Genomic DNA, 23136 nt, shown 5'->3' on the forward strand with positions numbered 1-23136 from the left:
TCTCTGCCTCCTCTTCACGCACATCACTGGGGTCGGGGACTGTTCCCGAGGCAGCCGTATATATCCTCCGCCTTGGGCTCGTCAGAGTCATGAAAGAAGAAAAAGGATTCTGCTAGTCCGTGTTGAGTAATCGCAGACCTGACGTCTTGAAGCTATTTTCGGTCATAAGAGACGGTAGCGGCGACATTATGTACAAAAAGAGTAAAAAAATAAGTTACAAACAACGCAGATAAACGAACAATAAAACACAATCGGTTGGGGGCACGTAAAACGTCTGCCTTCTGCTCTGGTGCCATCTTACAATCCTCTAGCAACCAAAAGATGAGAAAGTATGAATTTGGTTATACAAATGAAAGTATACATTTAAAGAAAGTATTCATACCAGTAAATGTGTGCTTTCAAATTGTTTTCTTTGGCAAATGTGGTATAAGTGGGATAAACGCCACATCCCGCTGCGTGTCCATTATTTCCAAGGTAATGTACAGAATGTTGGTGTTTATCCCTTACTTAGATGTCAGAAAAGGTAATGAGCGGGGTATACATTCAAATCATCCAGCTGAAATTGTTACTAGGATACAGGGTCACTGCAAATTAAAGCCTTTCTGAATGCACCTCTGTTATATTAAGTGATTGTTTACCTCCTCAATTTAAGTGTTACTGTACATCAGGTGTGAGAAACCTAACTGTGCTTCCTCACTAGTCCCATTGCAAAGTATGCATGGTTATATAATTGCTTGGTCACCTCACCAAATATTTATTTTTGATTGAGTGTGTTACCTGTGATTGACCTATTATAAATAATTTCTAAACATATAAATAAATTACATAAGACATGAAAAGTAAATCAGAAATCAGTTTGTTAGGTATGTTGTTAGTGTAAAGCAACACTTTTGCCAGTCTAAAGCAGTACTTACAACATTTTGTGTGAGATCTGTCTTGTAGCATGTAGAGGAGCGTAGCCACCAAGCGAGCATGTGACCATGGTCTGCTCATTAATTAAGGGACACTCTGCTACTAATTGGGGGGAAAGAGTTTCTGCTCTAGTCCAGCCTTTTAAAAGTACTCTATATATTTCTGTATCATACAGGTTATAGTATCTAAACTGTTATTGTAGAGTTGTGTATTTTGCTAAGTGTTTATTGGCTTAGTTTGACAAAGTGCTTTCTATTAATACAAGTGTTTCTGGTCTCCGCCAGGTGACAGGAATATGCTCAGGTGTTGAGCTTTATGGGAGTTGCAGGGGTTAGTTAGGGTTGTTGTGAGCCCTAGGGGCTAGTCAGACTGATAGTCAATCTTTATATTAATTTGACTTTTTATTTTTTATTTTTTACTTTAAGCCTGGTCCAGCATCTTGTTGGATGATTTGTATATTTTGCAAATATCTGCACCTGCTCCAAGAGCCTTAAAATACGAACCATTCACTGGATCTTCTGCTTCCTGCCACTCCTTGCTCACCTACACCAGCCAGACAGCTCACACCATCCAGGGCAAGTAAGGGGCCTACCATCCACTATTTACAACAGGATAGTGTAATGACTGATGACTGACAACCAAGCTAGTACTGTATAGTCAAAACTACTTTATTAACTAGCCTGTTGTCAACATGACATTAACTAGGGAGGCCCCCGAGGATCAACCTTGAACACATTGTATATAAAGTACCAGTCAAAAGTTTGGACATCTACTCATTCACGGGTTTTTCTTTATTTTCTACATTGTATAGCAAGAGTGAAGACATCAACACTATTAAATAACACATAGGGAATCAGGCAGTAACTAAAAAAGTGTTAAACAAATCAAAATATATTACATTTTATAGATTCTTCAAAGTAGCCACCCTTTGCCTTGATGACAGCTTTGCACAATCTTGGCATTCTTTCATCCAGGTTCACCTGGAATGCTTTTCCAACAGTCTTGAAGGAGTTCCCACATATGCTGAGCACTTGTTGGCTGCTTTTTCTTCACCTTGCGGTTTAGGTCTAACTCATCCCAAGCCATCGAAATTGGGTTGAGGTCAGGTGATTGTAGAGGCCAGGTCATCTGATGCAGCACTCCATCACTCTCCTTCTGGTCAAACAGCCCTTACACAGGCTGGAGGTGTGTTTTGGGTCAATTGTCCTGTTGAAAAACAAATGATAGTTTCACTAAGAGCAAACAAGATGGGAGTGTGTATCGCTGCAGAATGTTATGGTAGCCATCCTGGTTGTGTGCCTTGAATTCTAAATAAATCACTGACGGTGTCACCAGCAAAGTACCCCCACACCATCACACCTCCTCCTACTTGCTTCATGGTGGGAACCACACATACGGAGATCATCCGTTCAACTACTCTGCGTCTCACAAAGACATGGCGGTTGGAAACAAAAATCTGAAATTTGGACTCATCAGACCAAAGGACAGATTTCCACCGGTCTTAAGTCCATTGCTCATGTTTCTTGGCCCAAGCAAGTCTCTTATTATTATTGGTGTCCTTTAGTAGTGGTTTCTTTGCAGCAATTCGACCATGAAGGCCTGATTTCATGCAGTCTCCTCTAAACAGTTGATGTTGAGATGTGTCCGTTACTTGAACTCTGTGAAGCATTTATTTGGGCTGCAATCTGAGGTGCAGTTAACTCTAATGAACTTATCCTCTGCAGCAGAGATAATTCTGGGTCTTCCTTTCCTGTGGCGGTCCTCATGAGAGCCAGTTTCATCATAGCGCTTGATGGTTTTGCGACTGCACTTGAAGAAACTTTCAAAGTTCTTGACATTTTCTGGATTGACTGGCCTAAAGTAATGATAGACTTTCATTTCTCTTTGCTTATTTGAACTGTTCTTGCCATAATATGGACTTGGTATTTTACCAAATAGGGCAATCTTCTGTATACCAGCCCTACATTGTCACAACACAACTGATTGGCTCAAACGGATTAAGATGGAAATAAATTAACTTTTAACAAGGCACACCTGTTAATTGAAATTCATTCCAAGTGACTACCTCGTGAAGCTGGTTGAGAGAATGCCAAGAGTGTGCAAAGCTGTCATCAAGGCAAAGGTTGGCTACTTTGAAGAATCTCAAATATAAAGTCTATTTTGATTTGATGAACACTTTTTTTGGTTACTACATGATTCTATGTTATGTGTTATGTCATTGTTTTGATGTCTTCACTATTTTTCTACAATGTAGAAAATATACAAAATGTACCTGTTATGGCTAGGGGGCAGTATTGACACGGCTGGATAAAAAACGTACCCGATTTAATCTGGTTACTACTCCTGCCCAGTAACTAGAATATGCATATAATTATTGGCTTTGTATAGAAAACACCCTAAAGTTTCTAAAACTGTTTGAATGGTGTCTGTGAGTATAACAGAACTCCTATGGCAGGCCAAAACCTGAGAAGATTTCAAGCAGGAAGTGGCCTGTCTGAGAAGTAGTGTTTCATCTTGGCTCTTTTTATTGAAGACTCAGGATCTGTGCAATAACGTGACACTTCCTACGGCTTCCATAGGGTCTCAGAGCCCGGGAAAAAGTTGAACGATATCGAGGCAGGCTCTGGCTGAAACACATTATCGCTTTTGGCAAGTGGCCACTCAGAGTACTATGGGCTTAGGCGCGTGCCCGCTTCGACCGAATGCTTTCTTTTCCTTTGTCTGTTTACCTAAAAGAAGATTCCCGGTCGGAATATTATCACTTTTTTATGAGAAAAATGGCATAAAAATTGATTTTAAACAGCGGTTGACATGCTTCGAAGTACGGTAATGGAATATTTAGCATTTTTTTGTCAAGAATTGTGCCATGCTCGCCACCCTTATTTACCCTTTAGGATAGTGTCTAGAACGCACGAACAAAACGCCGCTGTTTGGATATAATGATGGATTATTTTGGACCAAACCAACATTTGTTATTGAAGTAGAAGTCCTGAGAGTGCATTCTGATGAAGACAACAAAGGTAATAACATTTTTCTTATAGTAAATCTGACTTTGATGAGTGCTAAACTTGCTGGGTGTCTAAATAGCTAGCCCTGTGATGCCGGGCTATCTACTGAGAATATTGCAAAATGTGCTTTCACCAAAAAGCTATTTTAAAATCGGACATATCGAGCGCATAGAGGAGTTCTGTATCTATAATTCTTAAAATAATTGTTATGCTTTTTGTGAACGTTTATCGTGAGTAATTTAGTAAATTCACCGGCAGTGTTCGGTGGGAATGCTAGTCACATGGTAATGTAAAAAGCTGTTTTTTGATATAAATATGAACTTGATTGAACAAAACATGCATGTATTGTATAACATAATGTCCTAGGGTTGTCATCTGATGAAGATCATCAAAGGTTAGTGCTACATTTAGCTGTGGTTTGGGTTTGTGTGACATTATATGCTAGCTTGAAAAATGGGTGTCTGATTATTTCTGGCTGGGTACTCTGCTGACATAATCTAATGTTTTGCTTTTGCTGTAAAGCCTTTTTGAAATCGGACAGTGTGGTTAGATTAACCTCTATGGGCTAGGTGGGACGCTTGCGTCCCACCTACTCAACAGCCAGTTCAATCCTGTGGCGCGTTATTCAAATCCTTAGATATGCTATTACTTCAATTTTTCAAAAATATGACTATTTTACACCATTTTAAAGATAAGATTCTCGTTAATCTAACCACACTGTCCGATTTCAAAAAGGCTTTACAACGAAAGCAAAACATTAGATTATGTCAGCAGAGTACCGAGCCAGAAATAATCAGACACCCATTTTTCAAGCTAGCATATAATGTCACATAAACCCAAACCACAGCTAAATGTAGCACTAACCTTTGATGATCTTCATCAGATGACAACCCTAGGACATTATGTTATACAATACATGCATGTTTTGTTCAATCAAGTTCATATTTATATCAAAAACCAGCTTTTTACATTAGCATGTGACTAGCATGTGACTAGCATTCCCACCGAACACTGCCGGTGAATTTACTAAATTACTCACGATAAACGCTCACAAAAAGCATAACAATTATTTTAAGAATTATAGATACAGAACTCCTCTATGCACTCGATATGTCCGATATTAAAATAGCTTTTCGGTGAAAGCACATTTTGCAATATTCTCAGTAGATAGCCCGGCATCACAGGGCTAGCTATTTAGACACCCAGCAGGTTTAGCACTCATCAAAGTCAGATTTACTATAAGAAAATGTTCTTACCTTTGTTGTCTTCGTCAGAATGCACTCCCAGGACTTCTACTTCAATAACAAATGTTGGTTTGGTCCAAAATAATCCATCGTTATATCCAAACAGCGGCGTTTTGTTCGTGCGTTCTAGACACTATCCTAAAGGCTAAATAAGGGTGACGAGCATGGCGCAATTCGTGACAAAAGAATTCTAAATATTCCATTACCGTACTTCGAAGCATGTCAACCGCTGTTTAAAATCAATTTTTATGCCATTTTTCTCATAAAAAAGCGATAATATTCCGACCGGGAATCTGCGTTTAGATAAACAGACAAAGGAAAACAAAGCATTCGGTTCGAAGCGGGCACGCGCCTAAGCCCATAGTACTCTGAGTGGCCACTTGCCAAAAGCGATAAAGTGTTTCAGCCAGAGCCTGCCTCGATATCGTTCAACGTTTTCCCGGGCTCTGAGACCCTATGGAAGACGTAGGAAGTGTCACGTTATTGCACAGATCCTGAGTCTTCAATAAAAAGAGCCAAGATGAAACACTACTTCTCAGACAGGCACTTCCTGCTTGAAATCTTCTCAGGTTTTGGCCTGCCATAGGAGTTCTGTTATACTCACAGACACCATTCAAACAGTTTTAGAAACTTTAGGGTGTTTTCTATACAAAGCCAATAATTATATGCATATTCTAGTTACTGGGCAGGAGTATTAACCAGATTAAATCGGGTACGTTTTTTATCCAGCCGTGTCAATACTGCCCCCTATCCCCAACAGGTTAACGAGAGTCTTATCTTTAAAATGGTGTAAAATAGTCATATTTTTGAAAAATTGAAGTAATATCATATCTAAGGTATTTGAATAATGCGCCACAGGATTCAACTGGCTGTTGAGTAGGTGGGACGCAAGCGTCCCACCTAGCCCATAGAGGATAAGCATTAAAACCGTTGTGGATGGGGCCCCCTGAGTGGCACAGCGGTCTAAGACCCTGCATTGCAGTGCAAACTGCATTGCTACAGATGCTGATTCGATGACCGGGAGACCCATGAGGTGACGCAAAAATGGCCCAGCGTCGTCCGGGTTAGGGGAGGGTTTGGCCGGCCGGCATGTCCTTGTCCCATCGCGCTGTAGCGACTGCCGTGTCAGGCCATGCGCATGCACACTGACACGGTCACCAGGTGTACGTTGTTTCCTCCCACACATTCGTGTGGCTGGCTTCCGGGTTAAGCGTGCATTGTGTCAAGAAGCAGTGCGGCTTGGTGGGGAGGACGCACGGCTCTCGACCTTTGCCTCTCCAGAGACCGTATGTGAGTTGCAGCGATGGAAAAAGACAATTGGATATGACGCAAAGGGGGTAAAAATAAATAAATAAAATTATTTTAAAAATTGTGCATGGGTATCATTTCTATGTATAAAATGTATAATAGTAATATTTAAAATGACTAAAACGGGTAAATTTGTATACATATATTTAGAATTGCATCGAGCCGCTTCTGGGGAATTCTGGTAAGATGCCGGTAGACAGAAACGGCCCGATGTACTTGGGCTGATTCTGGGCAGTCATTCATTTTGATTCCGGGGCGAGTCCGACACCCGAATCCGGGCCGGTTCAAATAAGTTCCGGCCCCACGGAAGAGGGCTGCTTCTGGGTCGATTCCTCATTGTTAGCTGGGTCTGCTTCTTCTTGGACTGTCATCCTGTGGCCTCTGCAATGGATAAATTCAATGAGATTGGCCCGAATAAGACAGGTATCTCGTGTGCCATAAAAAATATATATTTGCTACTGCTCGACTAAAAAAAATATTGGTCGACCAACAGCCTATCTACCAAACAATCGACCAGTCGAATAATTGGGGTAAGTCCTACAGTGATACATTCATTTGTTTAAATAAACAACAAATCTGACATTGTATTCCCACTTGAACTTTGATCTTTTAAAATGGTTGAAAGCATAGTGATAACACATTGGAAATTCAACAAACTTTTGGCCGTCTTTTTGAGTGGGTGAAAATAAGTTGGAATCTCATTGATCAACATCAACTAAATAATTCCCAATTATCCACGTTGAAATGACATGGTGTGCCCAGTAGGAACGTCCCTGAAATAAGAAACTCTTCAGTAAAATATTTATATTCATCAAACAACCTAGACTTCAGTGTATAGCCAAACACCAAGACAACCTGTGAACACTATCGCTGTACTGTATGTGTCAAGCATCTCCCATGTCTAGACCAGACCTCTTCCAGTGAAAAGGGAGGAGAGGAGACGCTGCAGCCTCAGATCAAATATCCATGTAGTGGTCAGATGTTGATGTTCCTTCATAAATACACATGGGCACCCTCTGGCTGGGGCTGGCTAGGGCTAGAGGCTCCGGGGCCCGGTGGTGGAGGCAGCCCAGCTACTGATCCTCTGCCCAGGGGGAGAGGGCAGTGAAGATATGGAGTGTAGGGATGGAAGGGTAGGTAGGGGCAATACACAAAGGGAAAAGCTGCTTCTGTACATCACTCTCACACACACATCTGAAAATCATGATCTGCCCCTATGTGTGTGTCAGTTTGAGTCAGGCCACCACAGGGCCACGGGATAGGGTGTCTGCTGACACATAGTGGCCCCGTCCTCACCTGTCCCAAAGCATTCCCCACACTGTTACGTCATCTACAAGACACACGGCAACCAGCACGGTCACTTAAACAGACCAATCAGGGCCATTGCGGAAACTTGATCACCAAAGATCAAGTAATGCAGTCCCTTCTACAGTCGGTATATCTATTGAGTCCTGTGTGGCTGAGTTGGTCAGGTTAATGGGTTCAAATACCATTGGAGCCACCAATAGAAAAATGTATGTCGCTTTGAACAAAAGTGTCTGCTAAATGGCATATATTATTATGCAACTTGTCTGTCTGAGACTGTATGCAGTAAAACCTCAGTTTACCCTCCAGACCTCAAATCCTCCTATGCCATTATAGAGAGTAGTAAGGTCCTCCTACCCTTCAGTCCGTTATGCCCTCAACTCATCACACGTGCACACACCCCTCCCCCTTCCACACGCTCTCCTACAGTTTGACAGGCCTGTCTGTGTAGCTTCAGTGGCATCATTGTGGATGTACTAGAGGCCCTCCAGGACGAGGACATCTGCTGAGCTAATAAACAATAATCTTGACAAATAGTCACTGTCCAATCACTCAGCCCGCCCTCATAATCACCCCACTGAACAAGCCATCACAGGGCCCATGACAGCGGCCATCATGGACCACACTGGGACATGACTGACTGCCCACTGCACCAATGGTGGTGGGTGTTGGGCAGGAGCCAGCCGGCTGCCTGCAGAGAGGACACTGTGATTCATGACCAGACGGCACAGTGGGGAGAGACGAGTTAGTGGTTAGGGAAATGAGCTGCTCACACGTAGAGTGCAGAGTACATCAAGTACACACACATACACACACAATTTCATCCCATCCTCACTCAAACTGCAGGAAAAAGTTAGTGAACACTCCCAAAACTCAGATTAAGAGTGCACAAGGGCAGGAGGGGGATAGTAGAGGGTATATGTGATATAAAAAACAACCTATATGATGTGACAGATTCTATAGACCTATATGTTTTTAATTCAAAGCCCCTGAGAGCCCTGGCTAGGTGATGAAAAGCCAGGCATCCTCAAATTGCTCCGTCAATCACTTCAACCACCAAAAATGAAAAAATAGAATAAAAGAGAATCATTAAATGCATCCTAAATTACTCACTATAAAGTGCACTACTTTTGACCAGAGCCCTATGGGCTTACTATATGGGCCCTGGTCAAAAGTAGTGCAGTATAGGGAATAGGGTGGTATTTCGGATGCAGATATCGACTTGAGATACCATTGACTCCTTACTGCTGTTTTATACAGTGCCTGTCAGAATTATCCACGCACTTGAATTTCTTAACATTTTATTGTGTTACAAGGTAGGATTAAAATGCATTTCATTTTCATTTTTGTCAACAATTTACACAATACTCTGATGTCAAAGTGGAAGAAAAATGCTAATATTCTTTTAAGATTAATGAGAAATATAACACTAATATCACTTTAAGTATTCAACGCCTGAGTCAAAACAAGTTAGAAACACCTTTGGCAGCGATTATAGGTAAGACTCTAAGAGCTTTGCACACCTGGATTGTGGAATATTTGCCCAGTATTCTTTTCAAATTTCTTCAAGCTATGTCAAGGTGTTGGGGATCATGGCTAGAGGAGAAATGTTCAAGTCCTGCCATAGATATTTAAATAGTGGCACAGCCAAGCCGACAAGGAGGCACAGCACCCCTCTTATTTGCGGAGAACACTGGCATAGTGACCATATCTTTTTTTTAAACACTTTAAACACTATAAATGGGCACTTACGATTTTGCAGTATTTGATAAATATGAATTATTCTCGGTATAAAAATTTTCCCCAAAATATGAATCCTGTACTCCAACACTTATAGCACATGTGTTGACATATCAACAGCATTTATGTTGGGAAGTTGAAACCAATATTGATAAACATATGGTGTATTTTATCCAAAGCAACATTACATTACTTACCGGGAGCTCTGATCTCATTCTGTATTTTATCATTTTTATTGACAGAACAGTTAGAGGTACTGATTGGGAGACAGGTAATGGAGAGGGACACAGAAATGAAGGGCACAGACAGTCTCAAACCTCCCGTCACCAGGGGGCATGTGTGGTCCACATTACAGAATAGTTAACATTGACACTGACACTTCAGTATACACTGAGTGCACAAAACATTAAGATCACATTTGTAATATTGAGTTGCAGCCCCCTCTTTTGCCCTCAGAACAGCCTCAATTAGTTTGGGCATGTACTCTACAAGGTGTAGAAAGCATTCCATAGGGATGATGGCCCATGTTGCACTGCAATGCTTCCCACATTTTTGTGAAGTTGGCTGGATGTCCTTTGGGTGGTGGACTATTGTTGATACACACAGGAACCTGTTGAGCCTGACAACAAACCGGTGCACATGGCACCTACTACCATACCCCGTTCAAAGGCACAAATAATTTGTCTTGCCCATTCACCTTCCGAATGGCATACATACACAATCCATGTCTCAATTGTCTCAAGGCTTAAAAATTATTATTTAACCTTTCTCCTCCCCTTCATATACACTGATTTAAGTGGATTTAACAAGTGACATCTATAAGGGATCATAGCTTTCACCTGGTGTGACGCAGTGTGGGTAGCCCATATTCCTGGGTCCCTCCTCTTTTTAGATCACTGCAGCTAGCGATGGGAACGAGCTGCAACAAACACTCAAACTGGACAGTATCATCTCAATCTCTTCATTCAAAGACTCAATCATGGACACTCTTACTGACAGTTGTAGCTGATTTGCGGGATATATTGTTGTCTCTACCTTCTTGCCCTTTGTGCTGTTGTCTGTGCCCAATAATGTGTGTACCCTGTTTTGTGCTGCTACCATGTTGTGTTACTACCATGCTGTGTTGTCATGTGTTGCTGCCATGCTATGTTGTTGTCTTAGGTCTCTCTTTATGTAGTGTTGTGTTGTCTCTCTTGTCGTGATGTGTGTTTTGGCCTATATTTTGTATTAATTTATTTTTATTTTTAATCCCAGCCCCTATCCCCGCAGGAGACCTTTTTGCCTTTTGATAGGCCATCATTGTAAATAAGAATTTGCTCTTAACTGACTTGCCTAGTTAAATAAAGGTTAAATAAATAAAAAATAACCTGGTGAAGGCAGACGTCAATTTTCCTGAAATAAGCCCATATTTTGCCAGCAAACATGCTCACATTGGCATGATGTGGGCCCAATACGAGTTAAAACATTGGACCCATGTAGGCTACCCATATTGGCCGAATCGCCTTTGCTCATTTGTGACAAAATTACAGATGCACAAACCTTTACAATAACATGGTAGGTTAGCATTGTTTTGTGGGTATGATATTTACGCCTCTAACGCTCTCACTCATCATTATTAATGATTCATTCAGGACAATCCATAATCATGATGGCACCCACATTAATGTAGAAGTGTTTAGAAAAATAATATATTCTTATTTACAATAAAAGTAACTCCAAAATGACACAATACATTATTTACCATTCATTGAGCACAAAATAATCTGAAACACAACCAAAACAAACAGCAAATGCATCCAACAAATGTGTAGAGTCATTGTAAATGTAATTAACATGCAATCATTGTGTGCTATGCATATGGGACCAAATACTTATTACGAGCCTAGTTGGTTTAGCCACAGAAAAAGCCAGCAACCTTCCACTAGCCATGATTGGCTGAGATAATGAGTGGCTAGACATGCCGAGAGATGAGTTTGGGTTGGTGTAGCATCTTGTATCTATAAAATGAGCTTCTCGTTATGTGTAGATAATCCTTTCTACTGCAGTTTTCTCTAAATATATAACGTTAGTCATGGAGAACTGAAAATATGTTGCTACTGCTCTCAAAAGCATTGTTGCCCTGAATTTCTCAGGCGCTATCGACAAAGGTCAGTGGGAAAAAGTTGTGATGGACATCTTTCTGGAGGACGATCATGCCATGCTGACTCTATGGATTGGGATTTTAGTAAATTTTTTAGCTAGCTAGCTAATGTTAACGTTACATGTCTAAACAAAAGTCCCCAAGTTAAAGCTTGCTGTTAGCTAGCTAACATTAGCGGAGGTTAGATAGCTGGCTTGCTAGCTAACATTAACTTACATCTATGAAGTGTGTGTAATGTTAGTGATGTTTTCTCAGAATGTCATTTCGCATTGCTAGTTATATTCTAATGTTAGCTAGCTAACTAGCTAACATTGAAACTATTTGGTTAACTTTAGCTAGCTATGAAAATCGGTTTGTATTGCTAGTTAAAGCTTGCTGTTAGCTAGCCAGCTAACGTTAGATGGCTGGATAGCTAGCTAACATTACGTGTATTAACTGTGTGTAGTGATGTTCTCAGAATGCCAATTCACATCTATTGTATAATAATGCTAAAATATTTGTATCTGGAATTTGTCTTTCAGCATCAATCAGAAGAACACGCCTGACTCTCCTCCACCTGTCATACAAGGAGAATTGTCTAATGCCTCACATCAAAGAGAGCTGGCCCAAGCACAGGTTACACCTGAAGCATGAGGACTTGCAGCGAGTGGTGAACTTCATCAACAACTACACAGAGGATAGTGTTACCAGGACGTCACCAGGACACAAACACTTTGGTGGAAAAAGGCTGCCATCCCATGTGACAAAAGCAACAGTGTGGCGTCTCTACAAGGAATCGATGACAACACTTGGTATGTAAAGCATAAACACATTTTGATTGTTTAATTGACCTCCAACATGATTGGGACTACATTTATTGATCTCACATTATTTCTGTATTTTCCAGAGGTACGTATGGTCGGGCTGTCTTCCTTCAGGAATCTGTGTAGAAAATTGCTGCCCCACTTCTCAAGCACTAAGCCCAGGACAGACCTGTGCTGGCAGTGCCAGAGGAACAACTATTAGGTCTTCAGATCTGCCATTCTGCCAGAAGCTGTTAAGTAAGCCAAGCTGAAGAAGCAAGAGCAGCATATCTTGCTTGTTCAGAGTGAGCGGTCTGTCTCCCAGAAGATGGTTGCTGACTGCAAGACCACCTGTCAAGACTTGCAGTTGTCTCTGGGGGCCCCTACTGAGCCAGCAAGCAAAGACATCAGGATGCATTACAGCTTTGATTTTGCTCAACAAGTAAGCAACATTTCCTCTTTTATACCGATTAAGGACATAGATGGTTGTATAGATATACACTAAAAATAATTATATATTTATGGGAGGCAGGCAAATACCTTTCACTGAGCTGTGTAAAGACAGATTGACGGGGTGAGACAATTAATTGTAATTTATCTTAATGTTATTTTGTTGTTTGTAGGTGCACTATCCATCCTTCTGAACCTATGCAGCCAGGTCCCATCTACTTTTTAACTCCTCGCAAGTGTGGCTTGTTTGGTGTCTGCTGTAAAAGAATACCACAACAAGCCAACTACTTGATTGATGAAGGCATGTCATCCAGCAAAGGCAGCAGCGCAGTCATCAACTACATGCACCATTTTTTCACCAACTACAGAGTTGGGGAAACACCTGTGGACCTGAATTGTGATAACTGCAGACAAGAACAGGTTTGTGCTCTGGTATTGTGCCTGTCACAGCACCAGAGCACAGGTATCTTTACATTTACTCAGGTATGACAATTTAGTACTTTTTCCAGCACTGGGTGTGGCTGGGGGTTACAGCATTTATTTCATATGACCCATCAATTTAGAAAAGTGTGTCTGGGTAAGTGTCATCTAATATTTTTTAAATACTTTTATCTGAACACTTTCTGTTAACCTGGAATTGTTCCTTATTGTAGGCTACTACCACTTTTAGTCTTAATCTTTACTACACTACTCACTGTTTAGCACATGACCTCACATGTGAATCCGTAAAGAGATGGGTGGGGCTGGCTTAAGAGAATGTGAACAATGTTGAATGGGTTTAGACAAAGGAGACCTCTCCAGTAGGTACCAAAACATTCAAAGGCCCTTTTCCCAAGAGTGAGTTTACAAGTTTATCAACTTTCAAAGCAGGATTACTTTCCCCTTGTTCCTAAAAAATGCAGTGTGTGATATACCATTTTGTAGCTGAGTCTCTACTTTTTACACATATAAAAATCCCAATTTCAAATTTTGCAATGTAAAACCGAATCCAGGTGGTGAGTTACATATGGAATCATGTAGCAACCAAAAAAGTGTTAAACAAATCAAAATACATTTGAGATTCCTCAAAGTAGCCCTCCTTTGCCTTGATGACAGCTTTGCACACTCTTGGGGCTGGGGGCCCCGGACTGGAGGGCGACTCTGGCTGCGTCGGAGGACAGGCGGGCGACTCTGGCTGCGCCGGAGGACAGGCGGGTGACTCTGGCTGCGCCGGAGGACAGGCGGGCGACTCTGGCTGCGCCGGAGGACAGGCGGGCGACTCTGGCTGGGGAGACTTGCAGGAGACCCGGCTCTGGGTGCAGGCACAGGACCCACCAGGCTGGGGAGACATGCAGGAGGCCTGGCTCTGGGCGCAGGCACAGGACTCACCAGGCTGGGGAGACATGCAGGAGGCCTGGCTCTGGGCGCAGGCACAGGACTCACCAGGCTAGGGAGACATGAAGGAAGCCTGGCTCTGGGCGCAGGCACAGGACCCACCAGGCTGGGGAGACATGCAGGAGGCCTGGCCCTGGGAGCAGGCACAAGACGTGCAGGACTGGGGAGGTGCACAGGAGGCCTGGTGCGTGGGGCTGGAACAGTCTTCACCAGAAGGCTAGCACGCACCTCAGGACGAGTATGGAGAGCTGACTCAGGTGACATCAATTCGAGGACACGCACCGTAGGGCGAATGTCGTGCCTCATGCACCAACACAGCAACTCTCTCATATCTCTCTCCTCCAATTTCCCCATCAACTCCTTAACCTGTTGGGTCTAGGGGGCAGCATTTGCACGTCTGGATAAAAAAAATGTACCCGATTTAATCTGGTTACTAATCCTACCCAGTAACTAGAATATGCATATACTTATTATATATGGATAGAAAACACTCTAAAGTTTCCAAAACTGTTTGAATGGTGTCTGTGAGTATAACAGAACTCATTTGGCAGGCAAAACCCTGAGACATTTTCTGACAGGAAGTGGATACCTGATGTGTTGTATTGACTTTAAACCTATCCCATTGAAAAACACAGGGGTTTAGGAATATTTTGGCACTTCCTATTGCTTCCACTAGATGTCACCAGCCTTTACAAAGTGTTTTGAGTCTTCTGGAGGGAGATCTGACCGAACAAGAGCCATGGAACGGTGATGTCCCATTAGACACCTGGCGCGCTAGTTCATGTTGGGTACCCTCGTTCCAATACGTTATAAAAGAGTATGCATTCGTCCACCTTGAATATTATTCATGTTCTGGTTAAAAAAGGCCCTAATGATTTATGCTATACAACGTTTGACATGTTTGAACGAACGGAAATATATTTTTTCCCCTCGTTCATGACGAGAAGTCCGGCTGGCTTACATCATGTGCTAACGAGACGGAGATTTTTGGACATAAATGATGAGCTTTTTTGAACAAAACTACATTCGTTATGGACCTGTGATACCTGGAAGTGACATCTGATGAAGAGAATCAAAGGTAATGGATTATTTACATAGTATTTTCGATTTTAGATCTCCCCAACATGACGTCTAGTCTGTATCGCAACGCGTATTTTTCTGGGCGCAGTGCTCAGATTATTGCAAAGTGTGATTTCCCAGTAAGGTTATTTTTAAATCTGGCAAGTTGATTGCGTTCAAGAGATGTAAATCTATAATTCTTTAAATGACAATATAATATTTTACCAATGTTTTCTAATTTTAATTATTTAATTTCTGACGCTGACTTGACTGCCGGTTATTCAAGGGAAACGATTTCCTCAACATCAATGCCATAGTAAAACGCTGTTTTTGTATATAAATATGAACTTGATAGAACTAAAAATGCATGCATTGTCTAACATAATGTCCTAGGAGTGTCATCTGATGGAGATTGTAAAAGGTTAGTGCATCATTTTAGCTGGTTTTATGGTTTTGGTGACCCTGTCTTTGACTTGACAAAACATTACACACAACTCTTGTAAATGTACTGTCCTAACATACTCTAAATTTATGCTTTCGCCGTAAAACCTTTTTGAAATCGTAAAACGTGGTTAGATTAAGGAGATGTTTATCTTTCAAATGGTGTAACATAGTTGTATTTTTGAAAAATTAGAATTTTGACATTTATTTGGATTCAAATTTGCCGCTCTTGAAATGCACCTGCTGTTGATGGAGTGCACCACGGGTGGCACGCTAGCGTCCCACCTAGCCCCAAGAGGTTAACTGTCTCTGCTTCGCTCCCTTCCAACTTCACCCCGACTGGCTCTGGTTCCATCCTCGGCACTGCCGACCGTCCCGTGTGCCCCCCCCCAAAAAAAAATCTTGGGGCTGCCTCTCCTCCTCTTGCCTTGCCAGCTGATCCTCCCAGAAACGTCGTTCTGCCTTCGCTGCCTCTATCTCCTCCGGCGGGCGGCGGTATTCTCCAGCCTGTCTCCAGGGTCCCTTTCCATCCAGTATCTCTTCCCAAGTCCAGGAGTCCTGAACCCTCTGCTCCTCCTTACCACGCTGCTTGATCCGTTGTAGGTGGGTAGTTCTGTAACGGCCGTCGTTGAAGAGAGTAGACCAAGGCGCAGCGTGGTTAGTGCTCATCATGAATTTATTAAAGATAGAACACTTTAAACAAAAAAACAAGAAACCGACAGTCAGGTGCAAAACACTAAACCGAAATTAACTACCCACAAACCCTAAAGGAAAACAGGCTACCTAAGTATGAATCCCAATCAGCGACAACGATGTACAGCTGTCCCTGATTGAGAGCCATACCAGGCCAAAACAAAGAAATACAAAGCATAGAAAAAAGGACATAGAATGCCCACCAAATCACACCCGGACCAAACCTAAATAGAGACATAAAAAAGGCTCTCTCAGGTCAGGGCGTGACAGCTGACTTGCTTAAACAAATGTGGCTTCTACTGACAATTGAGATGTACAAATATGGCATAAGGGGACGACAAGCAAGAGGTAATCCGTAATTTTGGTTACGACATCAATGAGTGAGCTAGGATGGACATAGTCAATATAACTATTTGTTTAGCACTTTTGAAATGTACAGCGACAGAATTCAGAACATGGACCGTTCTTACAGTATTCTCCCTGTACACCAAGTCTACATGTGCACCATCAAGTCAGAACAGTAGGCGAAATTAACTTCACTAGGGTAGGGGGCAGTATTTTCACAGCCGGATGAAAAACGTACCCAAATTAAACGGCCTACTACTGGGGCCCAGGAACGGAAATATGCATATTATTAGTAGATTTGGATAGAAAACACTCTAAAGTTTCTAAAACTGTTTGAATGGTGTCTGTGAGTATAACAGAACTCCTATGGCAGGCCAAAACCTGAGAAGATTCCATGCAGGAAGTGGAAATCTGATTTGTGGAATCACCTTCAACACTTTGCCTATGAAACACACCGTGAGTTAGGATTCATTTAGCACTTCCTAAGGCTTCCACTAGATGTCAACAGTCTTTACAAAGTGGTTTGAGTCTTCTCCGGTAAAAACTGACCGAACGAGAGGCCTGGAAAGTTGGTCATACGGGGAGGGCCATTACTACTATGACGCGGTCGCCCGTGGGTACCCTTTCATTCCGAAATGTTTAGTAAGACAATGCAATCGTCCGCCTTGAATATTATTGAAGCTCTGATTGAAAAAGGCCCTAAGGATTTATGTCATACAACGTTTGACATGTTTGAACGAACGTAAATATATATTTTTTGCACATTCGTGACGACAAGTCCCGCGCGCTTCAGTATATTATGAGTAGCCTTCGGAACGTGCTAACAAGAAGGAGCTTTTGGGACATAAATTATTAACTTTTTCGAACAAAACTGCATTTGTTGTGGACCTGGGATTCCTGGAAGTGCCTTCTGATGAAGATAATCAAAGGTAAGGGAATATTTATAATAGTAAATTTGATTTTAGATGGTTCCAAGATGGCGCTAACCTGTATTGCCTAGCCTATTTTTCTGAGCATAGCACCTCGTTTATTACAAAGTGTGATTTCCCAGTAAAGTTATTTTTAAATCTGGCAATGCGGTTGCATTCACGAGTTGTTAATCTATAATTCTTTGAATGACAATATCACATTTTAACAATGTTTTCGAATAGTAATTTTGTATATTGTAGCGCTGATTCACCGGAAGCATGAGATAAAATATTTTCTGAACGTCACGCGCCGATGTAAAATGCTGTTTTTATATATAAATATGAACTTTATCGAACAAAAAATGCATGTATTGTGTAACATGATGTCCTAGGAGTGTCATCTGATGAAGATTGTCAAAGGTTAGTGCTGCATTTAGCTGTGTTTTGGGTATTTGTGATGCTAGTTGCTTTGAAAATGGCAGTGTGATTTCTTTGGCAGGGTACTCTCCTAACATAATCTAATGTTTTGCTTTTGCTGTAAAGCCTTTTTGAAATCGGACCACGTGGTTCGATTCAGGAGAGGTGTATCTATAAAATGGTGTAAAATAGTCATATGTTTGAGAAATTGAAGTAATAGGATTTTTAAGGTATTTGAAAATCGCGCCACAGGCTTCAACTGGCTGTTACGTAGGTGGGACGAATTCGTCCCACCTAGCCCATAGAGGTTAAACATAGATCTCATCAATGACATCAAAACTGCCCCACATTGATACCGTGATATGAGAAATACAAGGCATAAAAACGGAAGACTCCATGTGATAGTGAAGTTGTTCCTACAACCTTTGAGTCAACTATGCATAAGCATCCAGGCCTAGAAGGCTATTCTGATCACAACTACAAAACATCTCTCTCTATATATATCTCTCTCTCTCTCTATCGTCAGATACTCCTCAAGGAAAATGTGTGACAAAGACCGGTAGAACGCATGTGAAGACATGCGTTCTACCGGTCTTTGTCACACATTTTCCTTCCTCTTCTTTCTCTAAAGCAGAGTAATTCACACCTGAACCAGTGACTCTAACGTTTTATATCTCTCTAATCTTCCATATCTCTCTAAATCACAAATGAAGACTGGATGGTCTGCTGAATTCCACAACTTGGGACGTTGACACACAATGTGCAGAGTAAATGACATCAGATATAGTCACACACACTGAAAGACTCACCAACTGGTGTGTTCTCATAGATGAGAAGGTAGGAGTGGAAAAAGTAGTTCTGGAAGCGTGGAGGCTGGTTGGAGGCTATGGAAGAGGAGAGAAAAATCAAATTTTTTTGTCAACCATCTACACACAATACCCCACAATGACAAAGTGAAAACATGTTTTTAGAAATGTTTGCAAATGTATTGAAAATGAAATACTGAAATATCTAATATAAATAAGTATTCACAACTCTGAGTCAATACCTTGTAGAAACACCTTTGGCAGCAATTACAGCTGTGAGTCTTTCTGGATAAGTCTCTAAGAGCTTTCCACAGTTGGACTGTGCAACATTTGCCCATTATTATAAAAAAAATTATTCAAGCTCTATCAAATTAGTTGTTGATCATTGCTAGACAACCATTTTCCACGGTCTTCTTGGTGAGCAACTCCAGTGTAGATTTGGCCCAAGTCCTAAACAATTGCAAGCATACCCATAACATGATGCAGCCACCACTATGATTGAATATATGGAGAGTGGTACTCAGTAATGTGTTTTATTGGAGTTGCCCCAAACATAATACTTTGTATTCAGTACAAAAAGCTAATTGCTTTGCCAATTTTCTTTTCAGTATTACTTTAGTGCATTGTTGCAAACAGGATGCATGTTTTGGAATAACATTTTTTTTTTACCTGATATTTTAAAACTACCTCATCTCTGTATACCACCCATACAATTATCTGTACGGTCATTCAGTCGAGCAATGAATTTCAAACACAGATTACACCACAAAGACCAGGGAGGTTTTCCAATGCCTTGCAAAAAGTGCACCTTTTGGTAGATGGGTAAAAAATAAGCAGAAATTGAATACCCCTTTGATCATAGTAAAACTATTAATTATACTTTGTAATTAATAAATACACCCAGTCACTAAAAAGATACAGGTGTCCTTCCTAACTCAGTTGCCAAAGAGGAAGGAAACTGCTCAAGGATTTCAACATGAGGCCAATGGTGACGTTAACCCAGTTACAGAGTTTAATGGCTGTGATAGGAGAAAACTGATGAACCGATCGGCTCACACATCCATACCTGCATGCTGTCACTGAGCCTTAATTACATAGGATGTCATAAATGGCACCCTATTACTATTATAATGCACTACAAAGGGAAAAGGGTGCCATGTGGGATGCACTCCTAGGCTATGGCCACCACAATGGATAGATTGCACAAAAGGGAATACTATAAATGGAGGGCTGCTACTGTGCTCTCCAGGACCTCCTTATTCCTTTATTGTATTATTTCAGGGGGGCTAAATCATAGAGGGAACATAAATTGTCCGGGTCACTGGGCTAATTGGCTGGTCTGGAGAAAGAAAGAGGTGGGGGGATAAAGAGAAATAGGGGGGATGGAGAGGGAGAGTGTGAGAGAGATGGGTGAGGGGATATATATATATATATATATATATATATATATATATATAGAGAGAGAGAGAGAGAGAGAGAGAGAGAGAGAGAGAGAGAGAGAGAGAGAGAGAGAGAGAGAGAGAGAGAGAGAGAGAGAGAGAGAGAGAGAGAGAGAGAGAGAGAGAGAGAGAGAGAGAGAGAGAGAGATGTTGAGACGGAGCTGCATTGCATTTCCTGACAAAATGTCAAAAATATAAAACAATTAGAGAGTGTCATTTCCCCAAATTTGAAACCCTTATTCAAGGTTTCAAAGACCTCTCTGATGAGGATAGGCTACCCGTCCTGTTGGGGGAGGACGCAGAGAGCTGTGTGTTGGCAGCGCACTACATTGCTGCCTGCCATAAGTTGAGGGACAGTGTCTGACAGACCAATAAACCTGCACATGTACTCTACTATATGGCTATTGTTATTGTTGAATGTATGGTTATTCTGACCCTTGGTTATTGTTGTTACTGTTGTCCCGTTGACAATTTTGATTCTCATTTTTATTTATTTTTATATTGTAAATATCCAAAATAAGCTTTGGCAATATGTACATTGTTACGTCATGCCAATAAAGCGAATTGAATTGAATTGAATTGAATTGAATTGAGAGAGAGAGAGAGAGAGAGAGAGAGAGAGAGAGAGAGAGAGAGAGAGAGAGAGAGAGAGAGAGAGAGAGAGAGAGAGAGAGAGAGAGAGAGAGAGAGAGAGAGAGAGAGAGAGAGAGAGAGAGAGAGATACAGGAGGGAGGAGGGGTGGAAGAATGGTGCCGGAGAGTATGGTTGCCGTTTTTGTGTGTTTGTAACTTATTTTGTCCATAATGTTTTCACACACAGAGATGCGTACAAAGCTCTCCCTCGTCCTCCATCTGCCACTGTCTCTTATGACCAAAAAGAGCTTATGGGTATTAGAAAAGTGATTACTCAACTCAAACTGGAGGATGAATAATTTTTTCTTTAACGAGTCAGACGCGAAGGACTTACTGCTGCTACCGGACCAGGCGCAAATCCCTGTCATTCGCATGAAGAGGAGACGCCGATACAGGGGGGAAGCAGATCTGGGTGCCTTGTGAGAATATGTCGGCGAGTGGGTAACCCGCCTCTACCATCCGTCCCATTAGCCAATGCGCAATCATTGGACAATAAACTGGATGAGCTCTGTTCGAGGCTATCCTAACAACGGGTCATTAAAAACTGTAATATCTTATGTTTCACAGAGTTGTGGGTGAACGACGACATGGATAATATACAGTTGGCTGGGTTTTCTGTGCATCGGCAGAACAAAACAGCTACCTCTGGTAAGACGAGCGGTAGTGGTCTGTATCTATTTGTCAATAACAGCTGGTGTGCGAAATCTTATATTACAGTGATCTCGAGGTTTTGCTCGCCTGAGGTAGAGTACGTAATGATAAGCTCTAGACCACATGATTTACCAAAAAAGTTTTAATCTATATTCTTTGTACTAAGATCGCACTCAACAAGCTGTATAAGGCCAAAAGCAAACAAGAAAATGCTCATCTAAAGGTGGTGCTCATAGTGGCCGTGGACTTTAATGTAGGAAAACTTAAATCCGTTTACCTAATTTATACCAGCATGTCACATGTGCAACCAGAGGAGAAAAAAAACTCTAGATCACCTTTACTCCACACACAGAGATGCGTACAAAGCTCTCCCTCGTCCTCCATTTGGCAAATCTGACTATAGTTATATCGTCCTGATTCCTGCTTATAAGCTAAAACTAAAGCAGGAAGTACCAGTGACTCGCATAATACGGAAGTGGTCAGATGACGTAGATGCTAAGCTACAGGATTGTTTTGCTAGCACAGACTGGAATATGTTCGGGGATATTTATTTTTTTATTACATTTTTATTTATTTCACCTTTATTTAACCAGGTAGGCCAGTTAAGAAAAAGTTCTCATTTACAACTGCGACCTGGCCAAGATAAAGCAAAGCAGTGCGACAAAAACAACAACACAGAGTTACATATAAACAAATGTACAGTCAATAACACAATAGAAACATTAAAAAAATATATATGAACAGTGTGTGCAAATGTAGATGAGTAGGGAGGTAGACAATAAATAGGCCATAGAAGCAAAATAATTACAATTTAGCATTAACACTGGAGTGATAGATGTGCAGATGATGATGTGCAAGTAGAGATACTGGGGTGCAAAAGAGCAAGAGAGTAAGTAATAATATGGGGATGAGGTAGTTAGGTGTGCTGTTTACAGATTGTCTGTGTACAGGTACAGTGATCGGTAAGCAGCTCTGACAGCTGATGCTTAAATTTAGAGAGGGGGATATAAGACTCCAGCTTCAGTGATTTCTGCAATTCGTTTCAGTCATTGGCAGCAGAGGACTGGAAGGAAAGGTGGCCAAAGTAAGTGTTGGCTTTGGGGATGACCAGTGAAATATACCTGCTGGAGCACGTGCTACGGGTGGGTGTTGCTATGGTGACCAGTGAGCTGAACTAAGGCGGGGCTTTACCTAGCAAAGACTTATAGATGACCTGGAGCCAGTGGGTTTGGTGACGAATATGTAGTGTCGCAGTGGTCGGTAGTATATGGGGCTTTGGTGCCAAAATGGATGGCACTGTGATAGACAGCATCCAATTTGCTGAGTAGAGTGTTGTGGGCTATTTTGTAAATAACATCGCCGAAGTCAAGGATCGGTATGTTTGGCAGCACGAGTGAAGGAGGCTTTGTTGCGAAATAGGAAAGCAATTCTAGATGTCATTTTGGATTGGAGATGCTTAATGTGAGTCTGGAAGGAGAGTTT

General features: G+C 41.6%; 1 protein-coding gene across 1 annotated transcript in view; it reads right to left on the bottom strand.

The window, feature by feature from the left end:
• cdh23 (cadherin-related 23) overlaps positions 1–23136 on the bottom strand; it is an 834383-nt gene that overhangs the window by 716806 nt on the left and 94441 nt on the right. The window contains exon 3 of the mRNA XM_045700638.1: positions 18936–19010. Coding sequence (XP_045556594.1) covers positions 18936–19010 — 75 coding nt within the window. The remainder of the gene's footprint in view (positions 1–18935; positions 19011–23136) is intronic.

The sequence above is a fragment of the Salmo salar genome, chromosome ssa18, assembly GCF_905237065.1.
Source record: "Salmo salar chromosome ssa18, Ssal_v3.1, whole genome shotgun sequence".
NCBI lineage: Eukaryota > Metazoa > Chordata > Actinopteri > Salmoniformes > Salmonidae > Salmo > Salmo salar.